General features: G+C 40.9%; 2 protein-coding genes across 4 annotated transcripts; both read right to left on the bottom strand.

The window, feature by feature from the left end:
* Positions 1-1037: 1037 nt before the first annotated feature.
* Positions 1038-5809, bottom strand: rad21l1 (RAD21 cohesin complex component like 1). Its single transcript, XM_069704177.1, has 12 exons — positions 5663-5809; positions 5165-5294; positions 4485-4584; positions 4047-4150; positions 3479-3586; positions 2908-3015; positions 2508-2737; positions 2288-2369; positions 2027-2166; positions 1816-1926; positions 1494-1568; positions 1038-1223 (listed from the first exon to the last, which is right to left on the bottom strand). Exons 1-12 carry the CDS (start codon positions 5807-5809, stop codon positions 1038-1040), a joined length of 1521 nt encoding a protein of 506 aa, XP_069560278.1.
* A 4963-nt stretch (positions 5810-10772) lies between these two features.
* Positions 10773-21195, bottom strand: opn7d (opsin 7, group member d). Of its 3 annotated transcripts, XM_069704270.1 has the most exons (6): positions 20926-21195; positions 14653-14743; positions 14382-14544; positions 14031-14158; positions 13582-13916; positions 10773-13318 (listed from the first exon to the last, which is right to left on the bottom strand). In XM_069704270.1, the coding sequence occupies exons 2-6, from the start codon at positions 14741-14743 to the stop codon at positions 12836-12838; spliced, it is 1200 nt and encodes a 399-aa protein (XP_069560371.1). In that variant the 5' UTR covers positions 20926-21195; the 3' UTR covers positions 10773-12835. The 3 variants fall into 3 exon arrangements, with proteins under 3 accessions (XP_069560371.1, XP_069560370.1, XP_069560372.1); XM_069704269.1 differs by having other exon boundaries at positions 13582-14158; XM_069704271.1 differs by lacking the exons at positions 14382-14544; positions 14653-14743.
* Positions 21196-25651: the final 4456 nt, after the last annotated feature.

Here is a 25651-nt window from a genome sequence, read left to right as displayed (position 1 = left end):
CGGTCCACAAAATCTGAAAGAGGAGTTTGTCAAAGTACAACATGTGCGAATCGCCAAAAATGGCGACTAAATTCAAAATGGCGGACTTCCTGTTGAGGTGACGTAATGGTGCAATGTCACTTTTTTTGTACATCTCGGTGTGATACAAATTTCGTGCATGTACGTAAATGGAGCCGGCGGGGCATCTGTTTAGGGGGCGCTGGCGAGCCATTTGGCCACGCCCACTCGGGACTCCACTAAAATACGAACATTTTTCGCCGGGAGAGACTGCGTACCAACTTTCATGAGTTTTTGAATACGAGAAAAGCCTCCAAAAATGCAGTTGTTTACGGAGAATCATAATAATCGCTCGGATAACAACAGGGCTTCCGCACCATCGGTCCTCGGGCCCCGATAATACCTGTAATTTCGAGCAGAAAACAGGCAACATTTGCTTATAACAAATTATCAGTTTGGTTTTCTCTCCAAGATAAAACATCAACAGACATTAAAGTGACACCTGGTCCCAGAGAGGCGACTCGACATCTTTTATTTGGAGTAAATACAAGACGAACCGATGTAAAACACTAACTCAGCCTGCAGGACGGTGCGGTCCGAAAAGACCTCCAAGTAATGATGCATGACACGAGATGCTGCACATATAATGACGATAAAAAAATAAATAAATCCAGAGGATTACGCCGATTAAAATAGTCGGAGTGGTGAGATACGAGAGCTTATAAAAACAATCTGACCAAAAGTTTAAGGAGAAACGTTTCTTTCATTGAAACCGTCCCCAGGTCTACGCAAACAAGAAGTGCCAAGAACAAGCAAAAAAAAAAAACAAGGACAGAACAAGTTAAGACATAAACAGACTTTTTCCTCCTCAAGCAGTTCATACTATTCAACCCAGAAAAGTTCATTTGATTTTACTCGGCACAGTAAAACATGTGCTACTGCAGCTTGAGGCAGATCCAGTCGAACCGGCACTGCGACTCGTTCCAAACTGAAATTTTATAAAACTGCATTTTTTTTTTTTCTTTTCCCTTCGTTCTCTACTACTCGTAGAATTTGGGTGCAGGTGTGACGATAATGTCCCCGTAGGGGGCGCTCTGGTGCAGTTGGAGGACCTGTTGTTTTTTCAGGACGAGGAGACAGAAGAAGGTGGTTGCGGCCTGCGAGCGAGTGCTTCCTTCACAGAGAGCCTCCAGGCTGAACGTAGGGTCACTGATGCTCAGCCTCTGCTACACACACACACACACACACACACACACACACACACACACACACACACACACACACACACACACACACACACACACACACACACACACACGCAGACGAATTCAATTTCCCAACATCATCCCTAACCCTGCTGCGTTCAGTATTAAACAAGGACGCCGCTTAACGTGGACACGACATTCCTGCGTCCTGAACGAACTCTGAAAGAACACAGTTTAAACGTGACATTGGGTAGTTAGTGTGAGTGGGAACATTTATTTTTAGAGGCTTACTTTAAGAGCGCTCAGAAGCCTCTGCGCCCGCCTGGTGATCCACCTCTCCTCAAAGTCCTGGCTGTTCAGCATCGACTGCGGGATAGAGAAGCGCTGCGTTTCAGTCAGCGATGCTGGGCACGCGGCCAACGCGGCATGGGAAATGAAACACCTGCCATCTGTCAAGCGCCGACAGATCGGAGCTCGTCGACCGTACCGTCGATTATCATCCATTATTAGTTCACTTTCAACCCCGAGATAAGGTCAATGAAAAGTGGAGGAAAAGCTTCCTGCCACGTTTCTATTTGTAAACGTGTGTGTGTGTGTGTGTGTTCACAAGCACCTGCGTGTGGAAGGAAGTCGACGGCGTGGCTTCCTCCGGGTAAGACGGATGGACGAACATGGAGTCTTCTGAGGGAAGTTCTGGATGAGCGAACTCCGACCTGTTTCCATCCTGTTAAGATACACAGCACAGATAATCATTAAAAAAAAAAAAAAATCACCAAGGAGCGTCTCATTTCTACTCTCTATTCAGCCGACATGCTGACACTTACCTGCGCGAGCTGGGAGTAACTCTCACGGTTGTCGCTCACGCGATCGGGCACCGTCAGCTCAGAGTTGCGCGTCTTTTCGGCGTCGATCGACGAATCTACGACACTGACGTCTGTGGCGAGGGCGCCGAGGTCCCTCTGAGCTGTGACACATTAGTGCAGGAGAGGCAGAACAGAGCACAACACAAGCAATGCAATAACATAATGAGGTTATCGTTGGCAAAAACCATACTTCTCTCACGACGTGAATATGCGAGGTCGTACCTTCTTGTCCCTCGTGGCGCCTCTCCTCGACCTCCTCACACGCGCCGTGATGTTTCACCGGAAAGATACTCTCGGCAAAAAGCTGATTCAAGATTCGTAGCGGGATTTGAAATGTTTTGATTTTGAGTTATCGATGCGCATTAATGTGCCAAAAAAAAATAATGTTACAATTAGAATACCGTTGGTGGGAGTGAAGCAGATTTTTTTTAAATTTTTTTACCTCCTTTATCTCTGGAGTTGCGACAGCGCAACATGGCTGCGCAAAGAGTTTGTCTGCACCCCCGGTCTCCTTCCACAGCATGAGCTGCACAGTCGGAGGGGCCATGTCCAGAGGAGCGACCAGGTCCGAGAAGTCAAACATCTGCTCTCTGATGAAGTCGTTGCTCAGCTCTTTAGTCTCGTCCACCACCAACTTGCGTTTCCTCTTGCTCCTCTTCCTCTCCGAGTTTGCTGAAGAGAATCAGCAGGAGGTCACAGGAGGGCTCATTTATCTGCCATCAAGATCTTGCCACATTTTATAAACACAGTGGATGTGTGCAGTTTCAGAGGGCCTGCGTCAGTGCTCGTGATAACACCAGAGTAAGAGTTGAAGGAACATGGTTCGTGTTTTCGGTGCCTACGAGTGACGGCCACAGGTTCGAGGGCAAAGGCCTCGTCCTCATTAGCAAGCAGGGTGGTCTCATTCGGCGTCGGGGTCTCTGCCTCCAAAGCATCTCCTCTGTCGGCGTCTGTGAAAAAAAATATGGAGTCCGTTTTGATCCACCGGTGCTGCTGTACCATTAAACACAACAACTAGAACAACCCCAGGTGGGAAATACAGAGTGCAGGTCTGACAATACTATTCAGTAACGGTTCAAATGGAGGTGAAAATGGTAAAAGTAACTGTAATATGCTGTAAAATATGAATCCTGATGAACTGTTACCTTGTTGATAATTTAGCGAAGAGTTCTCTTGATTTTCTTTTTTTTTTTCCTCTGGGTTGAAGTTTGTGAGCTCAGCATGTTCAGTGGAGTTTGTGAGAAAGTCTACAGAGTCGATAGATACGATAAAGCGTCGATTACTTTGTTTGCTGTTGTAAACTTACAGTTTAACATCAGTAATACTGAGATTGTCCCCCCCCCCCCATTGACAGTGTTTTTTGGGACAAAGTTGTGGCTGAAAAACGGATCCCGATCAATTCACGAGGATTACCAAGTAGGTCAAATCCTTGATCCTCATCCCCAAATGCGTCTCCATGCTGAGTGAAGCTCTGTAAGCTCATGTCCAGCAGTGCATGCGTGTGGCCCGGGGACTCATCTCCTACCCATCAGAAGCAAGAAAGAGGCAGGAGGGAATCACAAAGTCAGCATGAGATGTCAGCGCAAACTCTGCTTTAAAAAGGTACGGCTGGTGATATTGTCAACAAATTCCATAAAATGAGGCAAACGCAGTGTGTTAGTCCATCTCTCCACTATTTAAAAATGAAACAAACTTTGAGCAAGTGTTGCTCAAACAGGAGTAAATCGTGCATTTACTGGGACCATCGTCAGCAATCGGCTACTGTGACGACAATGTGGCTCCGTGGTACAGATCAATAGGCAACATCAGGCTCAGGTTATACAGAAAATACTCAATAAGGATCGAGTAGAAAGGTTGAATGCAGAAGTAAATTTATGCTGATTAGCAATAATAAATAAAAGGCTCCACACAAATAAAGCAAATGTTATTGACTCGCATCAAGTCCGGAGGCACTGTAACATGAAAACAATGTGGTTCTTACCGATGTCTGCCAAGTTCAGAAAGCCGTTTCCAAAATCTTCTTTCAGAGTGATTTCCTCTGATCGACTCTGGTTCTGGGAAAAGTGTTCCACCGCATCGATGTCGCTGGTGTCGCAGCACGAAGACAAATTGTGGACACAAAAAGAATATTTTTTTCCCCCATTAGGTTTAACTAAATAACAGCTGACTAGGCCCTGCTTCAGGAGTTCAAAACACAAAATAATAAACTTACATTAGTAGCGTTTATCATTTTTGTAATTGCAACAGAAAATCAGCCCAATGTTTTCAATTATGAGCATTTTTTAAGTACAAAATATCCGATTTTTCATTTACTCATCTCCTTTCAACTGCCACGTTTTAGTCACGTGTCTCAAAGAAAACCACAGTATATATATATAAGATAGGCTGAGATGTGTTGAGGAAGAGGAGGAAACAGTACCTGGGGTGTGGCAGCTGGGAATCAAAGGCAGTGAAATCTTCAACCAAGGTAATTTCTTTTATTGTGGCCTCGAGACCTTCCAGAGGAAGATCTGTCTGACCTGGTGGAGTGAAAGAAACCGTGCAAATAATACACACGTACTGTATTTATAACTAGAAAAGATAAGAACAAAGTCAACGATTTGACTGAAATTAGTTTGGAACAGATGAAAAATGACAACACAAATGTTTATTGAGTTAAGATGCCAACTTCTTAAACTCCTTGTTGGGTTTGTGTTAACTTGTTTAGCGGCAGAAGTTCACGCCTGCACTGTTTAATGTGATCGTATACGCGAGAGAAACCATAAATTTCTCCCTCTTATCAGATTGTGAAGGAATACATATTTCTGTCACATTAAATCAGTTTTTTTCAGTGAGGTTTTAGCTTCATTTATTCATGAAGAGCTGTCACATAAACTAAACAAAAGTCAGCTGCTCTGATTAAAATGTCCCATTAAGTAGTAAATATCTTTAATTGTTATCAGAACTATCTCATCTCTACCTTTGCACAGCCATAAACACCATGTCAGTCTATCCAATGTAACTACAGCTCTTTCAGCCCTGGTGGTGTCTTTATGTGTCACTGCTCGTTAAATAATTGTTGACAAAAAAATAAAAAATAAATAAAACTGGGTGTGTTACCTGGCCTGAATGCCATTTTAATTTTAACCAGGGCATCACTGCAGTCTGCAAGGAGATACTTGGCTTTTCTGGAGTAGATTCTGACCACACCAAGGAGCAGATGACCAGATGTTCTCAAGCCAATTTTTATCTGCAAAAAAACAAACAAAAAAACACATCTGAATCAGTACTCACGCCTGTAATGCAATAATTACAAGATTGAGGAATGGACAACTGGTCTGAATACGCCGTATGATTGGAAAACAGAGAAATGGAAAGCGTAAGTAGCAGGTAGGCCACGTTGGGAGGGTTTAAACCCACTTGATCATTCAAAACTCAGCTCCTGACTGACTTACAAAGCCTTTAATAATCAAACATGAAAAGATTTCTTGGTGCCCTCTATCATCCAAACAGAAAGCTGAGAAACGGGAGGGGTGGGCAGCTCCCAGCCAGGGTTTGGATACAGACACTTTGAAGGCTGAAAGGACTTTTGAACCATCCCCTTGTTCTCGGGTTTACCTGCGGGGAGATGATGTCGTTGATGGTCGTTTCCAAATTGCATTCAAACACGTGCGCCTTGGTGAGTTTCCGTTCCCAGTGCGCGGCTAACCAAATTTTGGCGAGAGGCCCCCGTTTGGACGTGAAGAGTTGCGTGTAGAACATCATGTTGGGAAGTTAGCCGTCACCTGCGACAAAACACAATCAGTGTAAACGAGTTGATCTGCACATGAAAGACAGCAGACGTTCAGTCGGTGTGATTTTTTTTTTTTTTTTTTGCTGGCTGAGCTTGAACTTCCAAAGCTAACCTTCGCGCCAGCTTTTTTTTTTTTATTATTTTTTTTTAGCGAGGCCCGCGCTGCAGTTTTCAGACGTGAACACCACGGAAGTAAAACGTTTTTTTAAAAAAAATTTTTTTTTAAAATACCGTTCACAATAAAGGCAAAAACATAAACATAAAAAAGTTATTTTAGTTAATTGTACAGAAGTACCGCGCAGAGCCGACACTCAGCAGAACAACCTACCTCTGCAGCTCGAGGACTCTATAGGCGTAACCAAGCAACGGCTTCAGCCAAATTATATCGACAGACAGATTTTAAATAAAACATTTTTTTTTTTTTTTTTTACAATTTATTGATTTCAGACACTGATGTGAGGAAAGCGATGGATACTGACAAAATGTTTTTTTTTTTTAATATTAATAATTTTCCTCCAGCCGGTTTTGAATCTGCGGTTTCGGGATTTGTCAGATTGGGCGGGCTTCCGTTTCTTTTCCTTCAATTGAGCGGGGTGGCTCCGTTTTGGACCGTTTCGCCTGCTTTATCGGCCGGGTTTGTAAACTGTAAGTCTCCGCGTATATAACATTAACTTCTCGGGCAAACTAGAAGACACTTGCAAATCAAAACACGGGTTTAAAAATTTATGAATTTATTTATTTGTAAATAGCCTCCAGCACAACGGGCTGAGAACCCCGGGCGTTGCCGGGGCAACCACAAATGAACTGTTATTCTCTTGTGTGTACGTTGGGTGTCGCTGCAGAGCTCAGGTACACAGGCAGGAAGTTGTTGTTGTTGTTGTTGTTTGTGACCGCTGTGTCACTGGTTTGAATGAATAGCGAGTTGATTTTTTTTTTTTTTTTTTTTTCAGGGATACTTTCAGCCATTAAGGACGACAGCAGCACTGAAATAACGGTTGAATCCTAAATTAACTGCATCGTGCAAAAAAAAAAAAAAAAAGATGTTAAATGTTGCTGCTGGGAAAAGCGCGAGGTAAGTGTTACTCTTTATAAAGACATTAAAGCGAAACCATGTTTATGAGGGAATATGTGTTTGTCATACATTTATTTAAAATAAAGTGAAGTGTTTAAAAACTTGGGAAAGAAACGGAGTTTAAACGTGAGCAGATGTGTAATCAGACAGAATAAACTAAAACCTCTCCGTAGATGTCAAGGGCCTTCTACAAAAGATTTAAAAAAAAAAGATTGGTTTAATTGTTTATCTTTTAATAAAGCTGTTTAAATATCCTTGGGAGTAAGTAAAGACTGATGGTTCTTCCACATTTCTGTTTTATATCCACCAGAGGGCATCAGGACACCCGGAAGAAGTAACTTGTTTCATGTTGTCACAGCTGGATAATGAATGTAAGTTTAACCTCTCATCACTGTTACAGACTAAATACAGTGAGAAGTTAGAGGTGGTGGACAGTGAACACGCAGTCTCAAACTACAGCTGCAATGTCTTTCCACAAAATTGTAAAGATGCACCCAGCAATTATTTCATTATAGATTCATCTGGTGAATATTTCCTCAACTTGTGGTCTGTGTGATCTTTTGATCTTTTTTTTTTTTTTTAATGATATTATCAGAAATGTAATATCCCAATAAGACTTTGATTTCCTGTCGGGTTTTTTTTACTTGACTTCAGGTGCACTGCTTGATTTTGCACATTAATGCACTTCTGCAGTCATTGTAAATAATGTTGTGTGTATAAAAATACATGAGATGCAAACATGCAATCTTTGCGAGAGCTAAAAAAAATAAATAAATAAAAATCAAAAAATGATCTGAAAGTTGCACATAACCACAAAGTTGAGAGTTTAAGATTAAAATTACTTATACTGGTAAATAGTTAATCAAATATGTAGGCAAAATTGCCAGTGTTAAGTCAGGTTTTCAGCCCCCAGATGTACATTTTTTATTTATTCAAGAATCCTCTGTGTTTGTGTTAATCGATCCAATGCAAACAACATGGAATTGTTTGTATACAAACAGTACTATAGGAATCAAACACCACCAGACAGGTCATTTGAAGTGGATGTTAGTGATTAAAGCACCATACAAGTGTTGTTGTTTTTTCCAAAGGGGAGTCTTATTAATCTGCCTCCAAATTATTGTTAGAACATTAGGTAGGTAGGGAGGTAGGTATTTACTTTATTAATCCCCGAGGGGAAATTTTTTATTATTATTGCAAGGCTGCACCTAAAGATTATCTTTATTTACTGGTTAATCAGCTGATTATTTTTCATTTGATCAGTTAAATGTTAAGTCTAAAAAAAATAAATTCAAAAAATGGTGAACAATGACACGTTTTTGAATATATTTGTTTTCTAAGATGATTGCTTTTAATATTCCCTTTTTTGATTATATAAAACTGTCCGAAAGCAGGATGTCCACGACGTTAAGAAGCTGAAACTAGGATTTATAGGCAAAATGAGGATTTAAGCAACTCATGGATTTAATGGTGATTTTGTTGTTGATGGATTGGTTAATTAAACAGTTGTTTCAGCTCTAAATTGTTGCTACAGAAAGTATTTACAGCATACAAAACAACTGACATGGCAGCTCTGGAAGTCCAGTTCAGATTAGTTCAATGACTGGTTAATTATTTGATTCAAGTGCACGATGATAACCAGACTTATTTTGATTAATACAGGATTAATACATGTCAAGGCGAACCTGTCAGACACGACAGTGGACTTCTCAGACTTTGAGGTAAGTTTAAAAACCTAAACCTTCTCTTGTCTCTCTCTCTCGTGCTCTCTCTCTTTGTGTCTCTCTACAGACATACTTAAGAACAAAAAAATGTCTTCAAGTCACCTTTTAAGGAAGCAATCTTTGAGCGAGAATTAAAGATGCCAAAATAGATTTGTGTTTTGCGTTAACTGGGAGCCTGGGGTGGCGTTGCCGCACAAAACAGTTGGTATGGCAAGTGATGGTCTGGATTTCAAGAGAGACCGTCTTAAGGAAACTGAGGAGAAGAGAGTTGCTGAGGGAGAATGGGACTCTGAAGAGGGAAATCAAGTGAGGATACGAGTGCGTAAACACCGCAGTAATTATTATTGAAGTGGCTCTTGAATTCAAGGTTTTTATATTTGGATGCTGAACAGAGCAAACTTCATCTGTGATGGCAAACTTGTTTGAGCTGATGGTTCTAATCATGTTTACTGAAAATTTCCATCTGTTTCTTGGAAGGCAGATTGCGCAGCACAAAATCAAGAGTTCCACATATATTTGTCGCAGTAATCGAGATGGTTCAGTTTATGTGTTTCAAATAACACCCCGCCGCCGTGTGCACCCATGTAGGACTCTTCTGACAGTTTCCCTAAATGTTTTCTGCCAGATCAGTTACTTTTCTTTTAATTCCTCCTCTGGCTGTATCTCACTGCTTCTCTATATTGGCTGCCAGCAAAAAGCTTATCCTCCGGACTTTTTTTTTTTCTTCTTTTTTTTTTTTTTAACTGGGGAAAAATAAATTACTTTGCATCTAAGTCGATCCTTCATGCATATTTGCCTTTGTTGCCTGCTGGCATGGGAGTTTGCATTTCTATTTATTTATTTTTTTTCAGTTCAGACAGTTCAGTGTTGATAGTGTAGAAGTAGAAGATAGTGTAGAAGTAGATCACTTCAGGCGATAATATACACAATATAGATATACATATTGATGTTTTGTATTTCTAAGATTCAACATAAAATGGGTTTTTGTTATGCGTGTTTTTTTTCTTTGCCTGTTATCCTCAGAGGGCTGGCCATCCCGGCAGCTGTAGCTTTGCTGTCATCATGATTTTTAGTCAGTGTGCTCAAAGATAATTCCCTGAAAAATCTCTCTGTGTGGCAAACAAAGATATGATAAAGCTGCACTAAGAAGGAAGTGTGACTGTCCGATAAATTGGTCATTTTCAACTCTTTTAAATGAGTGCCCTGCGAGGTTAATCCACCAAATTAAACATCTCATTAACTGTTTAAGCGGGTTTTTTTTTCTTTTTGTGACTAAGTACTTAAGAAACGCACAGATTTCCCAGTTTATGTGGACAAATAATTACATGACAGGTTTTCTTCTACAAATTAAGAAAATTTTACAGCTATTTACTCTAATTACTATAAATGAGGTTTTATGAAATCTACATTTTTCTCCAAAAATGTATTGTGTGTTGTAGGATGAGCAATACACTTTTAGATTTGGGTCTTCATTTTCCAGCTCCTTTGTCTTCTCAAACGCTGATGCTAGTAGTCTCAAAAGTGAGAGGAATTTTAAACAGAGTCCACACCAAACTGCTGCTTATAATGTCAATACACTCCTTTGTAGAAAATGAGATTGCCCGTGAATTTGAACTTGCTGCGCTCTCAAGTTAATAAACAGTTTCCAAAGCAATATTTCCTCCCACAGATAATTAAAATGTTGGAAAAAATCAAGTCTCAGAGCTACTGAATATTGGCTTCTTTTCACAGGAGATAAGAGTTACTTCCTGTACTACAATCTGTTCCTGTACAACTCTAGGGTGTTGAGTGATATTGCATTTACAACTTCCCTTTTCCATTTCTAATATCTAATTCTAATTTAAAAGATTAAATGAAATAAATGTTATCATTCTGAGCGCTGGCTTTCTGGAAAACATTGCAACTTCCTGCTCCAGGAAAAAAAAACAATCACTGAATATTTTTATGTCCTTAGTAAATAAGGCTCCACAAGGATTGTTTTTGATAATTATACATACATATATACATTGAGTATGCTCCTCTTTAAGTACATGACGCCACACAGCATAGTACACAATTCAAAAGGAAAAGTATAATTGAATATAGCAAAGTGTTGTTTGTGTTTTTAGGAAAAACAAACTCTGATACCGACATGCAGAATCAGACATGATTGTTTCAATGACTGATATAAATCAAACGAGCCATTTATTTTAAGGAATGGCGTTTTAAACAAATACTTGCTGTAAATATACATTATTTAGCAGAAAATGAAGTGCAAGTGCATAACAAACAAAGTATCTTTAATCAAATGTGCATGTAAGATCATGGGCTCTGATCTTCCATCATTTACCCTAATCAAAAGCATCAAATACAAATATTCAAAGCATCAATCAGAGATATCATTCTTTGTAACCAAGAATCTTCACCCTACTTTGGAAGTCCTAGTTTCCCCCTGCTTTTCATTATTATAAATACTGTAGATTATTTCCTGAACGGATAATCATTTTAAACACATCCTATGAACCGCTCTTAAGTGACAGCTGTCAGTCATGTTACCAAGTACTGTGTGTCAGTTTGCCCAGATCTAATCAAGCTGAAATCAACATTCAAACATGGGGGGAGTTAAGAAACCCTTTAAAAAACAGAGATTATTTCATTTTGGGTTGGGTTTCACTCAATAAAAGTTAAAATCTTTGTCAGAAATAATGCCCTACCGTTTTATCTGACAGTCTACATGAGGAAAATAGATTGAGGCCACATGGCGCACCAGACTCTTGTCGGGTATGGACCTCTTCAGTGAAGTAATTGTCCTCCTTATTCTGTCTTTCTACCATCAGATACTCAGCCCCAGTAGGCTTGAGGTGGCTGCTGAAAGTTGCTTTATTCGCTCCAACCAGTAAACAGCAGCTGTCAGTTTGATTTTATGTCTCGGTTATAATGGATCCCAGTGGTGACAAGGACAAAACATCAGTCCAGACATTTAAGCCTGCAGGTGGTGAATACTTGATCATTTTTGGTCACTTTACATACATATAACAGTTACGCGTGTCCTTCATGTAATGAAACCTAAATAATTTCTTCATCTCCTTTGTAATCCTTGAGAGTAATTGCGTATATCTTTTCCATATATTTTCTTCTGTTTGGACTGGCGGGTCATCCCAATGCTGCACACAGACAATTTCCTAATTAACCTTGAAGGCAGCATGGGTTCTCCTGTCTCTCCCCCAGAGTCCAGTTCAATTTCTGTACATTTGAATAAAACAGGAGATAAGCTGACACAGAAGTAAACATCAAGACGTTACAAGTATAAATTTCTCTGGCAAATCTTCTCGGATGAAGAAAGCTCAGTGCAGATTTTTGGAATCTCAGCCATTTCACAATGAAAGAGTCCTTTAAGTCTCCCAGGAAGGATGCCATCAAAGGTCCTTGCAAGCCTGTGGTGTTGTCATGCTGTAAGGTCTTGGAGAAACACACTCATCATCATTTCCCTCACAAGCTTGACTTCGGCAGTGTGCCCAGGTAGATTAAGAGCTCCCCAGGTGGATAAAAAACAGTTGGTTTCAATATTGCTAAATCTTCCTTCAGCACATCTTGTTTAACTCTTTTCGAACTAAATTTTGGCCACACACACCTGTCTGAGTTGCATGGGCTGCAGTAACTGAGCGGAGAGTGGAGGCTCCTCTGTGCAGCTGCCAATCCAGTTCCTACAAATAGTACAGTAATGTATTGTCTACCAATGGCCTGCAAATGATGCATTTATGGGGCATCTGTAAATTTGTATTGTCTACCAATAACTGGCATGGGAGGCATTTTGGCAATGTCTTCCCACAGTAGTGTCTGCCTGTAGCCCGCATATGAGACGTTTAGGGGACATCTTTAAATTGTACTGTCTACTCGTAGCCTGAGTGAGATTAAGGGACATCTGTAAATTGTATTGTCTGCCAATGGCTTGCAGATGATGCTTTTAGGGCACATCTGTAAATTGTAGCTACAGAAAACAGCCTGTGTTACCCCCCCCCCCCCCATCTGAGCTGATGAGTCTCTGCATGCACAGCAGTCACAAGCTGCACCACCTACCATCTCTAGTAAATTCTCAACCTATGGGAAACACTGCTCATTGTAACTCGTGCATGCCTTTTTGTTGTTCATGCCCAGTAAAGTCTCCCGTCTTCTTGAGCTTGTGTCCCGTCCTGTTTATTTCTTGAAAGGAGGAGGTTGTACTACTAGAGCAAATCCGCCTGTAGTTGGGCTGATAGCTGGCTGACTGTCACTTCCATGTAGGCGGATCCAGTCAGGATGCAGGCAGTCCTTTGTGGCTTGGTCGCGTGACACAATGCCGCGTCCTCCGTGCAGTGCAGACATGCCCCGTAGCTCTCCTGCTGTCCATTTGAGAAGCGCGCGGAGATGCTCATGTCCTTGTTTCGCTGGGAGGTGGATCCGAAACGATCTCTTGTCTCCGACTGCGAACTTCCCCTGTAGATCATCTGCCGTAACATAGACGTGTCTCTGTATAAACACTCGCGAAAGTTGGGCTTACACAACAGGTAGACCACTGGATTGTAGATAGTGGAAGACTTGGCGAACACGGCGGCGAAGGCGAACGCAGTAGGAGGAACCTGAGTGGCATCTCCGAAAGCAGCCCACATGGCCAGGACAGCATATGGTGTCCAGGCACCCAGGAAGCCAATGCATACCGCGACTGAGAGCTGTGAAGAAGAAACATTCGTCGAAGATTTAACTATCAAAACGTAAATAGTAAGGATGAAAATATCTGAAGTACTATTCCCTTATTTTTGATTGGACCCTCACAAACGGCTACATAAGCTTGAGAAAATAGCGCAAATATATAAAGAAAGTAATCGGCATCAAGTACTTTGATAATCTTTGAAAAAGTGTTTCCTATCTGCCTCAAATCCTGCCAGCTGCAAAACCTCATGTCAGTGAAGCAGCACAAACGCAACCCTCTGACCTTGACAATGAGCGCGTGGGCATTGGTGGTCTTGGTCTGTGGTGACACATGCTGTTGGACGGCCTGACGCGACCCTCGCACTGTCAGCAGAATGAACGCGTAGGAGAGGAAGATGATGGTGCAAGGCAGTGCGTAGCAAAAGACGAAAAGGCAGATGATGTAGGACAAGGCCGAAAGCTCGTGGTTGGGCGCCTGCCAGTCGATGCAGCAGGCCGTTCCGTAAGGTTCGGGGCTGTAATGTCCCCACTGTGCCAAAGGCCCCACAGCAAACACTGACGCGTAAAACCACACTCCAGCCACCATGAGGCGGGCGTGTAACGAGGAGATCTTGTTACCTGATTGGAGAAGAGATAGAACAAGATGCCCCGCAGTTATTATGATCTTTTTTTTTTTTCTCTCTCTCCTCATCAGATCTGCAGTTTTGACATCATCATTTTGTCGTCCCTCACCGTGGTTTGGGACGCAGACTTTAAGGCAGCACACTAAGGAGAGGGCTGTGAGGTTTGTCAGGCTGCATAGACCAAATAGTACTCCACACATCGCGTAGAGCTGGCAGGTGATTTCTCCAAACAGCCACCTGCACACAGACAAGGAGCAAAAAGGAAATGTAATGGAGACTGATCATTTTCATTATCAATTCATCTGTCATTTTCTCGACTAATCAGCATTTTTGCAATAAAAAGTAACTTTCACGATAAACCTTTCATCAAACTAGCTGTCGATTGCAGTCAATTGATTCTCCACTGACAATTTAATTTGATACTCAGACGAGAGAAATGAAACAGATACGCACGACACACCTGTGTGAAAAAGATGACGGTATTGCCAATGGAAACAAAGACAGCGTCATCCCAAGGTCACTGATCGAGAGATTGATGATGAAGAACTCTGCCGGTTTTAAGGTCGATCGCTTGTGATAGGCAACAAGTAGCAGAATGCAGTTGCCTGCGAGGGACAGTATACCTGTGGAAACAAACAAAACAAAAAAACAACCAACGAGCCGAGCTAGAGACGCGAGAAGTCAGCAAACGATCGACACAGTGGAGATTGGTTCGTTGTGTGTGGACTCACAAAAAGCGCTGTAGAGGGCACCCATAAGGATGTCGTGCTCCTTCGAGATGGTGGAGGCAAACACAGCAGATGCGTCTGAATCATTTCCCATCTATAATGTTGTTGACATTAGCAGACAAGTTGGTTAGTTGTGAATAATGCTCGAATTGAATCAACAATTCGCTGAAACTCAATATTTCCCTCATTGTGATGTCAGCTTGAATGAAACAGTGAAACAAATGGATCGTTGAAAGGGTGTTACATTACAGCAGCGAAATCTATTTCCTCTCTGTTTGGTGTGGATATTCAGTTCTCCGGGTTTGTTTTCTAATGCATTTAAAATGCTGCCCATTGTGTGATTGTCTGTCCGGGCTGTCCGACTTCTCTGTGCCGTTTCCCCAGCCAGCAGGATCAAATGTAGAAATATCATTTTGAGATAATCTTCTGCAAAAGATGGGGAGAATTCTTATCAAATGCAAATACATAAAGCAAGATTGACGGTTGGAAAGAATTAGGACGACTGAGCCTTTCAGGATTTACGAGAGGAGCGCGAGAGACGGAGAGCTATAGAGAACAAAGCCGTTACGATTATGACAAGATGCGCTGAAATTTGCTGGGAAAAAAAAAAGATGAGGAAATTGCACAAAATGCAAGTACGCACACGTGCCCCCACAATGCAACGCGCATGAAGTGATAGAGTAGATAGATCCATTATCAGAGGTAGGAGTGTGTTTATTCTGCCATGACAGAGTTAATAAATTATCCTAACACATTGTAAGAAGAATCTTAATAGTGTCTTCTCAGCATCAGTTGAAGCATGTCAGAGGCACTCGTGCTCCTTGTTAGGAGCCGGACTCATATTCCAGTATTTTTTTTAATTTTTTTGATTTTATACACTTTATTAATCCCCGAGGGGAAATTTCATCTGAGATGACACAGAGGCAACGTTGACTCTCAAGGACTTCGGCAAACACGCAGGGTAAAGAACGAGGCTTCATTATTATGCAAGTCAGCATGTCAGTCAGTGACGAAATGTCCAGTCAGTCTGAGACTCAGCAGAGTATATTGTTCTGATGAGTTTTAGTGGCACTTGCATCCAAGAACTCCATTATTGTGTCAGCACGACCGTTCATCAATTCAATTAATATCCCATCACACTGATTAGTTCTCAGTCTGGTTTAAAGCAGGTTCATCAATATTACTGCATTTTTAAAACATTTCTATTTGATTTTTAAAATGTGTTTGTGTTTTAGGAGTAGCTATTATTTCTAATTATTGCTTTTTATTAATTACTATAAAGAACATCAACCACTATGTATAAACAGCATGTTTTGTATTCTTTTTTTCATTTTAATCTCCATTTCGCCATCAGATCTCCAATATTGTTTGGATATTGTGATCGTGATGCCAGAAGACAACAGTTGGATGGTAGGTGGACGTGTCCAGTGTGATAACCGTCCTGTGTGACTAAGCTGGGGAGAGAAATATCTTTACACTGAGATCTGTGCGAAATAAGTTTTTACAGTGAAAATCTGTCTCACTTGGAGGATTTAAAGCATGCATTAATCAAAACAACTTTTACCGAGACCTGAGGCTCCTTGGAGGCTTCTCCCTCTCTCCCTCTCTCTCTCTCCCTCTCTCCCTCTCTCTCTCTCCTCTCTCCCTCTCTCCCTCTCCCTCTCTCCCTCTCTCTCTTTCTCTTTCTCTTTCTTTCTCTTTCTCTCTCTTTCTTTCTCTCTCTCTTTCTTTCTCTCTCTCTCTCTTTCTTTCTCTCTCTCTCTCTCTCTCTCTCTCTCTTTCTCTCTCTCTCTCTCTCTCTCTCTCTCTCTTTCTCTCTCTCTCTCTCTTTCTCTCTCTCTCTTTCTCTCTCTCTCTTTCTCTCTCTCTCTCTCTCTCTCTCTCTCTCTTTCTCTGGTTTTCTCTCTCTCTCTCTCTCTCTCTTTCTTTCTCTCTCTCTCTTTCTTTCTCTTTCTCTCTCTCTCTCTTTCTTTCTCTCTCTCTCTCTCTCTCCCTCTTTCTTTCTCTCTCTCCCTCTTTCTTTCTCTCTCTCTCTCTCTCTCTCTCTCTCTCTCTCTCTCTCTCTCTCTCTCTCTCTCTCTCTCTCTGGTGTGCAGGTGTTTAATCTCCAGCTCCTTCACTGAGCCCAGCAGCATTTCTCCTCACTTTTTTTTTTTATCACCACCATTGAATGAAGGAGGCAGTGTGTTCTTTTTGTGTTGAGTTGAATCAATATTGCTTAATTTAATGAATAAACTTGTCAAAGTGTGTCTCATTAGTGACACAATATTACTTTCAAACGGAGTCATTTCTCTGTTGCATGTTTTAATCAGAGGAAGGAAACCAACACGACTCTCAAGCCATGTGAGTATGAAATTGAGAGGAAGGCCTGACCAGCTGAACTGCGCCTTTGGTCTGCTGTCACAGAGTATTTTGAGACAGGCTGAGCTATGACACCACTGTTATGATGCCTCTGAGCCGGCCTGAATTACTCCTCTGTTCAGCAGAGATCAACTGGACGCCTTCGATACGGAGACGGGAACTTTGACCAGTAGATGATGCAAGGGAAGCGATGCATATATTGCCTGCTGACTTTTCTCGTGCACCCATTATTTCATTTTGAGGCACATTTGCATCTCACACTCTCACGCGCTGACCCTTTGGTAATTCACCGAGGGAAAGATGTGAAACCATCTATCCTCAGTTTACTGCTGCTGTCAGCTGCTTGACAAATAATCTATAAATCTGCGACAAGTTTTCCTGCAAGCATGTCATCAAAACTGAACTTTGTGATGCCAGTGAAATGAGGACTGTCACTCGTAACCATGAAATGTCTGTAGTCAGCGGAGATGAGCAGCCATTTAAAGGCTGACGGGCATGTCAGGGAGTCGGAGACCACATGCAAGAGCTCATGAGCAGCGACAACAACAATGTCAGCTTGTCTGCTTGGTTTTCTGAGAGGGGCTTCCAGTCTTGATCTTTGACATGTCCTTTGACATGTCCTTAATGTTATAGGCTTGAATATAATGCGTGTATCTAAAACTTGCGTGTTTAAAAAAAAAAAAGAGTTACGTAAGAAGAAAACCCCTAAATTGCGTTATCATAGCTGGGAGATTCACACCCTGCCCCTCAGTGTTTGTGCCTTCGACATTTATGAATCATAAAATATTTGTGTTGTTGAATGTAAAGTGTCATGTCGTATCTTGTTTGCTTTGCTTGATCGACCCGTCCTGCCCCTTGAGTATTTACACTGTTTTCATCTGTTCATTTCAAGGCAGTATTAGACAGTTTTTTCTAAATTATTTATGCTATTATATGTTAAAAAGCTAGAAAACATAAATGAATGTTAAACATTGTGACGCCGCAGTTGTCCTTAATAGCATCTGCTTACTTTGTTTGCAGCATGTAGTTGTTTTTTTTACTGTCATTTGTAAATGATTCCCAGTTCAGAGCTTCTTTCATAGTGTAGTTAGATACAGGTGCTCACATTAGAACTGCAAGTAATGATAATTGTCTCTAGTTAATCAATCTGTTTCAGTCAGAAATGCTCATCCAAGTGACATTTTTATTTTGATTATAAATAACAAAAGCAGAAAATTTGTATTTTTTTAGTTGAAACCAGCAAACATGCTGTGTTTTGGATTGAAAAATGACTCGAACAATTAAACAATAGTTTTGGAGTTAATATTCTTTTCATTTACTAATCACTGCAGCTCCAGTCCACATTGTTTTGTGCTGACTATTAGGATTGCGGTTCACTGCGTTGTCCCAAATATAAAAGCCAACCTTCACGTCAACATATATGACACACAGCGTGCTGCGTGACACATCCCCCGAGGCTCCGGGGAGACCTTTTGTGAGATTGAAGGCGACTGTATTCACCCTCAGTGTGTAACTGCCGCCTCATCTGAGAGTGACTGACAGTGACAAGTGAATGCCATCAAAGTACAATGTTTGCACCATGTTTTAGCAGCACGACAGAGTGGTTGGAGGCAGCTCCTTCAAACATGGCAGGGCATGCCGTGACATGTCTTATGTAATGACTGAAAAATAATCACATGATGCACCGAATGTGGTCTGTTCAAGATGCCGAGCATTTCAGTGTAATGTGACCAAGAATCACCGGCCAACTGGTGATTCCACAAGTGTTTAGGTTTGGACATTAATTTTTCTCATTAACAAAAGAGTACTAAATGAGTAAAGCCTCCTCATCTTTACTCGTGCTTTTCCTTTTTGTTTTTCTTTGCACACGATTCTTTAACATGCAACTTTGGCTTGTTGCAAATTGTAATAGGACCTTAACAGTCATTAGCAGAGCCCAACCGATTTTATCTGATGATATAGACCTGTAACAGATCAGTAATAGCATATAAGTTGTCTGATATAAAACCCCTTTTTTAACAGAATAGAATACAGAATAATATGCTTGGGGTAATTTAGAAATTGTCCGATTTGTTTTTTTTATTGTAGAAATTTATGGTCATTACATTCCCAGTGAAGTTCACTGTTTCAGTGGACAATAACGTTTATTGTTAAACGGTAAAACGTCCTGCCTCAATTCAACCCAATATCACTCCAAAGTGTGTAATACTCCTGCCAGGCCACTAGAGGATAGCATGTTAGTGTTTTAAAAGAATGAAAACAGGTGGTTAGGTGGAAAAAGAAATCACATGGTTAAGGTTAGTGAAAAATTTGTGTGGTTACGCATCAAAATTACATCACTTAAATGAAAGCCATGTCAACTTCTTGCTGTCCTCCCTGAGACATTTGTGACTTACGCCAGCTGCTAACCCTTCAACCTTCGCACATGGATTTCACCGCTTTTGTATTTTGTCTCATGACCTGCATCACATGACATGTCTTCTCTGACATTTCTGACGTGTCTTCAAGCATCACACCCTTCACTACCCTCTAGTGGACTGTCGGCTGCATTACACGCTCTGTCATGATCGCGTATCTTTGTCACACGTGTTGAATATCCACATTTCAGTGGTTATATCAATATCCAAATTTTGACATTTGTGTCCAATCTTCTATAACTTAACAATTTACAATATTAACATTAAAGCAGAGTCAGAAGGATAGGCGCAAGAAAAATTTATAAGGGAAGATGACAAATGTCGTAACAGAGAGGAGACGTAGTCGATTGTTACAGAAGCAATTTATCACAGAAGGTCAGATGTGAACAATCGAAACGTGGGTCATTGGACATTTCTTTAAGCCTAATTGGATTACCTGTCATTTTTTGGATCTTCATTGAAAAGATATTGTTTATGTAAGATGCCATGAATGGCTCTGATGTTAATCAGGCTTTAAAATGTTATTTCTTTTATTCTCTTTGATCTCTGTGACCGTGGGAGGACAGCAGTCACAAAAAAAATGAAAAACAAGGAATGCAATTCTGCCACTCTAGTCAGTCATGTTATCAGTCTCCCACAATTGCTTCCCCTTCATGGGACAAATGTGTTACATAACACAGTCTTTTTGGTAACTGTCTTGCCCCAAACAGCTGTTATCATTTGTTATTTGGCTTTGACTCTAATCTTCAGTTAGAGGTCGCTCACTTTGTTAAATTATGTTGAATCTGACAGAAAGACGTCATAATTGTTCTTTGTCTGCACATATTAATTTCCTGTTGTGTGGCTAGAGTGAGAACCCACAAACAAATGAATCGTCACTCACATATGTCTATGCAGGCAGCAACTACAACAACAACCCGGCAGGTTAGGCATGCAGACACACATTTCCAGAGAAAAATAATGTGCAGCAAACAACCTGAAATCAACTCCGACCAGCTTTCCTAAAAAAAAATGTCAGCGCTGCGACAACGCAGACAAAAAGATAAAGAAAAGCAGCCGGTTTTTACAGAGAGATAATCAAAGGATCTCCTCACTAATCCTGCCCGAGATCCCACCATTCGGCTATGAGGTCTGCGCCTTCATTTCGTCAGCATTACAGCCGGCACAATCCGTTTCCACTTCCTTGATACAAGTATTTGAACCTTGACTGAATGCCCTTCAGTAAATATCCATTTAATACAGCCAGATGTTGTGTCAGAGTCAAATCAAGGAAAAACTACCACACCTTTACAAAGAAAATACGGAAAGAAATAATAGAATAAATAGTTTTGGATCATTTCAGCTTCTTTATCTGAAGAACAACCATAGATGAGCAAAATGAAGGGGACTAAAAAAAAATGCATCATAATGAATGATCCCCCTTTTTTTTTTTTTTTTTTAACTGTCTGATCTCTTTGAATTGCACTGGAAACAGACACCCCACAGCTGTGCTGCTTACCTTCCAGGGAGGGATGGCTTGTCCTCAGTTAAACTCATGGAGGCCAGTTGGAGAGCAGGACAAAGGAGAGCAGCTTGGCCAGCCAGCGTTACGGAGACAGAGACGGGGGACAGACTGAGGGAGACGGAGAAAGGGAGAGAGATAGGGGAGGGGTGGGGGGGAGCTCTGAACTTGTTTGAGGCTCACGCCGAAGAGTCCGGTTAAAGTATCCTCCTCCTCCTCCCTTCAGTCACACACACTCACACACAACTGGCCAGGTGGACGCATACTCGCGCCGTCCTACAGCAGTCATCATCATTGTGGACATGGACTGAGCCCCACTTATGTAGAAGCCCACAGTGACTGCAGGCCAGGGAGAGAGAGAGAGAGAGAGAGAGAGAGAGAGAGAGAGAGAGAGAGGAGAGAGATCAGCATAAGTGTCACTGATGACTCAAAGTACCACTCCCCAGCCCATTTCCTCCTTCCACATACTGCTACTTTCCTGCTCCACTCTTCATCAACACTCTCATTTGTTTTTGTTACACTTTGGATTATTCACCTTCTTTGCGTGTGAATGAATCACACCTGCAGTCGAGCGTTTTCCCAAATTGGTCTCCACAGTTTACTCAAGCAGTCAATTTCTGCACGAGCACCAGCGTTTATGGATCTACACACAACTCCTGATCAATAAGGCTGGTAATCAGAGCCGGGGGGAGAGAAAACTGGCTGTTGATTATAATTATAACGTAGTGGGAATGCAAACGCTGTCAAGGTCGAATTTTGATCTCGTTTAACATTTGAAGGATTTTGTCCATGAAGGTGAAATGGAGTCAAATTTTAAATAGAATATTATTAATTCAGCATGCGCCTTTGACATTTTTAAGATACAAGATATTACATTTACAAGATATTAGACAGCTTATGAGTGTCTTTCATCATGGTTCAAATAGTCCAAACTAAAGCAATGAAGCTGCATAAACAGCATTGATCAGTGAATGCCTGTTGCTGCTCTGCTTTTCTCAGGTGAATTGTGATTAATGTGATATTTCTTGTGTGACTGTACTTAATTCAAGGGTCCAAAATGAGTATTACAGACATTTTAGAAAATAAAGTGTCATCCTCGGTCACACAGTAAATCCAGTCCTGCGAGGGAGCATTTGAACTGAACCTGAAGCGCTGTGTCATCCTACTTTATCATACCCACCCATACCGTTTGCTCGGGGCAGCGCTGTTCCCAAACCGACAGTCATGGAAAGAAAGCTGCTTAAGGGAGTGTGGGCTTCCTCGCTGAGCTGTGCCGAAGCTGCAGGGCTGTCAAAGCTGCAGAAAGCAGCGCTGTCATATTAATACCTCGGCGCAGGGTCCTGGTCCTTCTCAGGCCGCTACCTTGGACACGTTTAGATGAACTTAGTGCCACAGCCGGTGGTCCTTCACAGCTTGGAGTCTCTTCATTGACTTATTGGAGATGGCAGTTGGCAGGAAATGATCAGAACGAGAGGAAATTATTGGAGATAATGTTGAACACGAGTGCAGTCACTTTCCCGCTGGGCATTCAGATGGCATAGATGTCAAGTCACTTCGTTTTATGCAATACTGGAGCATATTGTCATGGATGTCAGTGCGGGGCGGTCCACCAGACTGATATATCGGAAATATTAAGAGATATTAGATTGCATTGAAGTCCTGTTAGGGCAATAACAGTGACCAGAGGATGAATCGTTGCCTAAATTCTCAAATTCACTGAGTGAATATACGGGCCTGGACATGTCTCATTAACGATTGTTTCCAGTCGTTGCGTCCGAATTTGCATAACCCTCTGGTTCATTTTGAAACTATTGGAGCCGCCTTTAACCAATCAGTACTGACCACCGTACACTTGATGTTGTGAGCTGAAACTCGCCAAGCTGTAAACACCAGGGAGCCTCTAGCATGTCTGGAAATGAACATTGCAGACTTATGAAGGAAATTTAAGGATGCAGGGAGCATTGTTCTTGCTCCGGCTTCAAATCCTTGATATTTGCTAGCATTGCTACAACTGTTCGTATAACTTCATCTGGCTCTACCGCCATTGTTGGAACTACATTTACTGGTCTGACCTTCAGAGTGGCTGAGGAAACCTTCCTGCGAACCTTATTTCCAGACGTCCGTGAAGAATGTCAGTCAGCCGGGTCATCAAAGTGTTATCCAAAGGCAATTGGACTTCTTCAGGTTTCTGCAACACATTTCCCCTCTAATGTGACTGAATCCTTCAGGACAGAACTGAAGAGGTGAAACGTCTCTGTTACCTTCGGATTGTTTCCACACTATAATAACAGCAAAGGCTGAAACGGGATAAATCTTTGGCTTACATTCATGATTTGGCCAGAAAAATAACACTCAATCGGTCATAATGCTTCTCCAAATTTACTCAGTGTAAAAAAAACAAAAACTAGTACTGATAATAAAATGTCAATATTATGTTGACAACTTCTTTCTGCTCCCACAAAGTGCTCAAAAATCTATCGTAAGTCTAAAAAGCCGTTTTGTCAAATAGCCATGAAAACTCTTAACAGTTTAATATCATTCATAGAAGCTGTTTTACAGAACGACTTCACAGGACAAATAACGGGAAGATTCAGGGCCCTTCATACATATAGTATGTTCTGAAAGCGTGACAAACTAGACTATTACTGAGGATTTAGAGACTCAATCAAGAATATATTTGAGGTTGATCGACCTTGCTCAGTATTCCTCAGCACATAAAGCATTAAGCACATTTTATTAAAATGACCTTGAGCGCTGAAAATTAATGTAGCGCTAAAATTTGGGAGAGTAACAATCAGCTTTCCATCTCTATTTAATTTGAAGAAATATCTCCACCTACAGATAAACTGTAAAAACAAACTTTAACTTTAAAAGAATATAACTCTGTTTCCGAGATATTAAAATGACTTTTTAGTTTTATTTGTGAGAAAGTGGATGTTGGATCCAATTTTGTGTTTGTTGTAAACTGTAAGTACATGAATTGAATTTAAAAGTGTAGTTGTCACATCTTGTTGTTATTTTTATGTTTGTAAAAGTGGTTTTACAGACTCACTTCATTCAATTTATTTAGCTTTATTGAGAGACGAGGTATAACTATGGCTTATGCAATAAATATTTACTTACTTTGATATTATTACCTACCGTTATACATTATTCTTACTGGATAGTAAACTGAAATTACCTTCCAGCCGTATAGTAGTGACATTTGACTGAGAGCAGAGGCCGTCCCACAACCGTTTAAGGAGCCGTATTTTAAAGCTTCAGGCTATAAAATTAATCTGATAAGCCGTTACAATATGATTAATTGGCGCCGCTGGAAATATAAGTCTGCCTCTTCCCAAGGAATAATTTGAATGTACTTGTCAAGAACTTTTTTTTTCAGTTTTTTTTCTTCTGTCCCTTTTTTTAGTGAGGAGTGGTGGAAGAACTATTCAGGTCCTTTCCTCAATCAAAAATACAGATCAATACTTTGAAAATGACTCCATTAGATTCACAACCTCACTTTAAGTAAAAGTATGCAGGTGTTATCAGCAAACTACATTGAAAGTTTCTAAAGTCAACTGGGCAGAAAAAAGCAGAGCATTCCTGACTGCAGTACGCAGATCAGGAGCTGCTCAATGTGGGCGGGGCCAAACGTCTAACCCCGCCCACATCGAGCACCATCCTGATCTGTGGTCTGCAGCCAGAGGCTTCTCGAAAAAGCCTCCTGTCAGTAATTTACTGTTGTATGTATTATATGTTTTGAATTGATATTAATATTATAATTGCTGCTGTACAATTTAATAATATTTAAAGTCTTGCTAACTTTAACTACTTTATATAACATCGGGTAGTTAAATCTACAGTAATGCGCCCTATTGTATGACATAATCATATGTTTGCCGATCCTGTAAGAACCACATATCTAAAAAAAAATAATAAAGTCATGACATTGTTCAGGAATAAAAATTTTTTTTACAGATGTTTAAAAGCCGTTTATATTGATGTTGCATCCTACTGCATTTTTAAACAAATAAGCAGCACAAGCCGGTGCTTTAGTTTTCTATGATATGATTGAATGATGTTTTTTTTTAGAATCACTCTGACCCGGTGGAGAGGCAGTGAGTGAGAGAGTGCTGAGACCACATTGTCCTGGTCACAGCTGCCTGAGTCAGACGGGCACATTTAATGAACTCCCAGGTGTTTATTTTGGGCTGCAAACCGCTCACAGCGTTGATGAACAACTTTATCAACTTCACACTTAGGGGTAAAGATAAAATAATGAATCATCTGAAACTTGGTAAAGTTGCCGCCAAAACAAACATTGGATTATTGACATTTCATTGTTTAGTACACAACTGAAGAACAGCAATGATGCATACAAAAATGGGTGTGGCAGATCAATACTTTGTAAACACCACAAGGATTATAGACTTGTGTTTTAACCCTTAAATTCTTTTGTGTTACTCAAGTTACTCAACATAAAATGATAAAGAGACGATGTAGTAAGAACATAGATGATTTGATTGCTCTTCTTGTTGTTCTTCTGATGATACACCAGCGGTTCAGGTTGTCCCACATATTTTCCGGTTTCTTGTGGAAGTCAGATTCAGAGTTAATGTGTTTTAGTGGAGAAAAGAACATGAAGTGCTATGTTAGATGTGACTAAAATCATGTGCAAATTGATTGGCCGTGCATCCATCATCTGCTTTTTCTATTTTACAGACACTTTAAGAGACCATAA

This window comes from Brachyistius frenatus, unplaced genomic scaffold, assembly GCF_029030835.1.
Source record: "Brachyistius frenatus isolate BFR_SWC_R1_liver_20210118 unplaced genomic scaffold, ASM2903083v1 Contig_50, whole genome shotgun sequence".
Lineage (NCBI taxonomy): Eukaryota > Metazoa > Chordata > Actinopteri > Embiotocidae > Brachyistius > Brachyistius frenatus.
The sequence above is the reverse complement of the archived record's forward strand: the minus strand, read 5'-3'. Positions and strand labels throughout refer to the sequence as shown.

Excerpts from the sequence above, each read along its gene's own strand:
- rad21l1 (XM_069704177.1), bottom strand. The coding sequence starts at position 5,809 with ATGATGTTCTACACGCAACTCTTCACGTCCAAACGGGGGCCTCTCGCC. Across the intron at positions 5,295-5,662 it reads ACGACATCATCTCCCCGCAG|ATAAAAATTGGCTTGAGAAC; the intron begins GTAAACCCGAGA and ends GTTTTTTTGCAG. Across the intron at positions 1,927-2,026 it reads GTTACTCCCAGCTCGCGCAG|GATGGAAACAGGTCGGAGTT; the intron begins GTAAGTGTCAGC and ends GTATCTTAACAG.
- opn7d (XM_069704269.1), bottom strand. The coding sequence starts at position 14,743 with ATGGGAAATGATTCAGACGCATCTGCTGTGTTTGCCTCCACCATCTCG. Across the intron at positions 14,159-14,381 it reads CCGTCATCTTTTTCACACAG|GTGGCTGTTTGGAGAAATCA; the intron begins GTGTGTCGTGCG and ends GTCTGTGTGCAG. Across the intron at positions 13,319-13,581 it reads CCCACGCGCTCATTGTCAAG|CTCTCAGTCGCGGTATGCAT; the intron begins GTCAGAGGGTTG and ends TCTTCTTCACAG.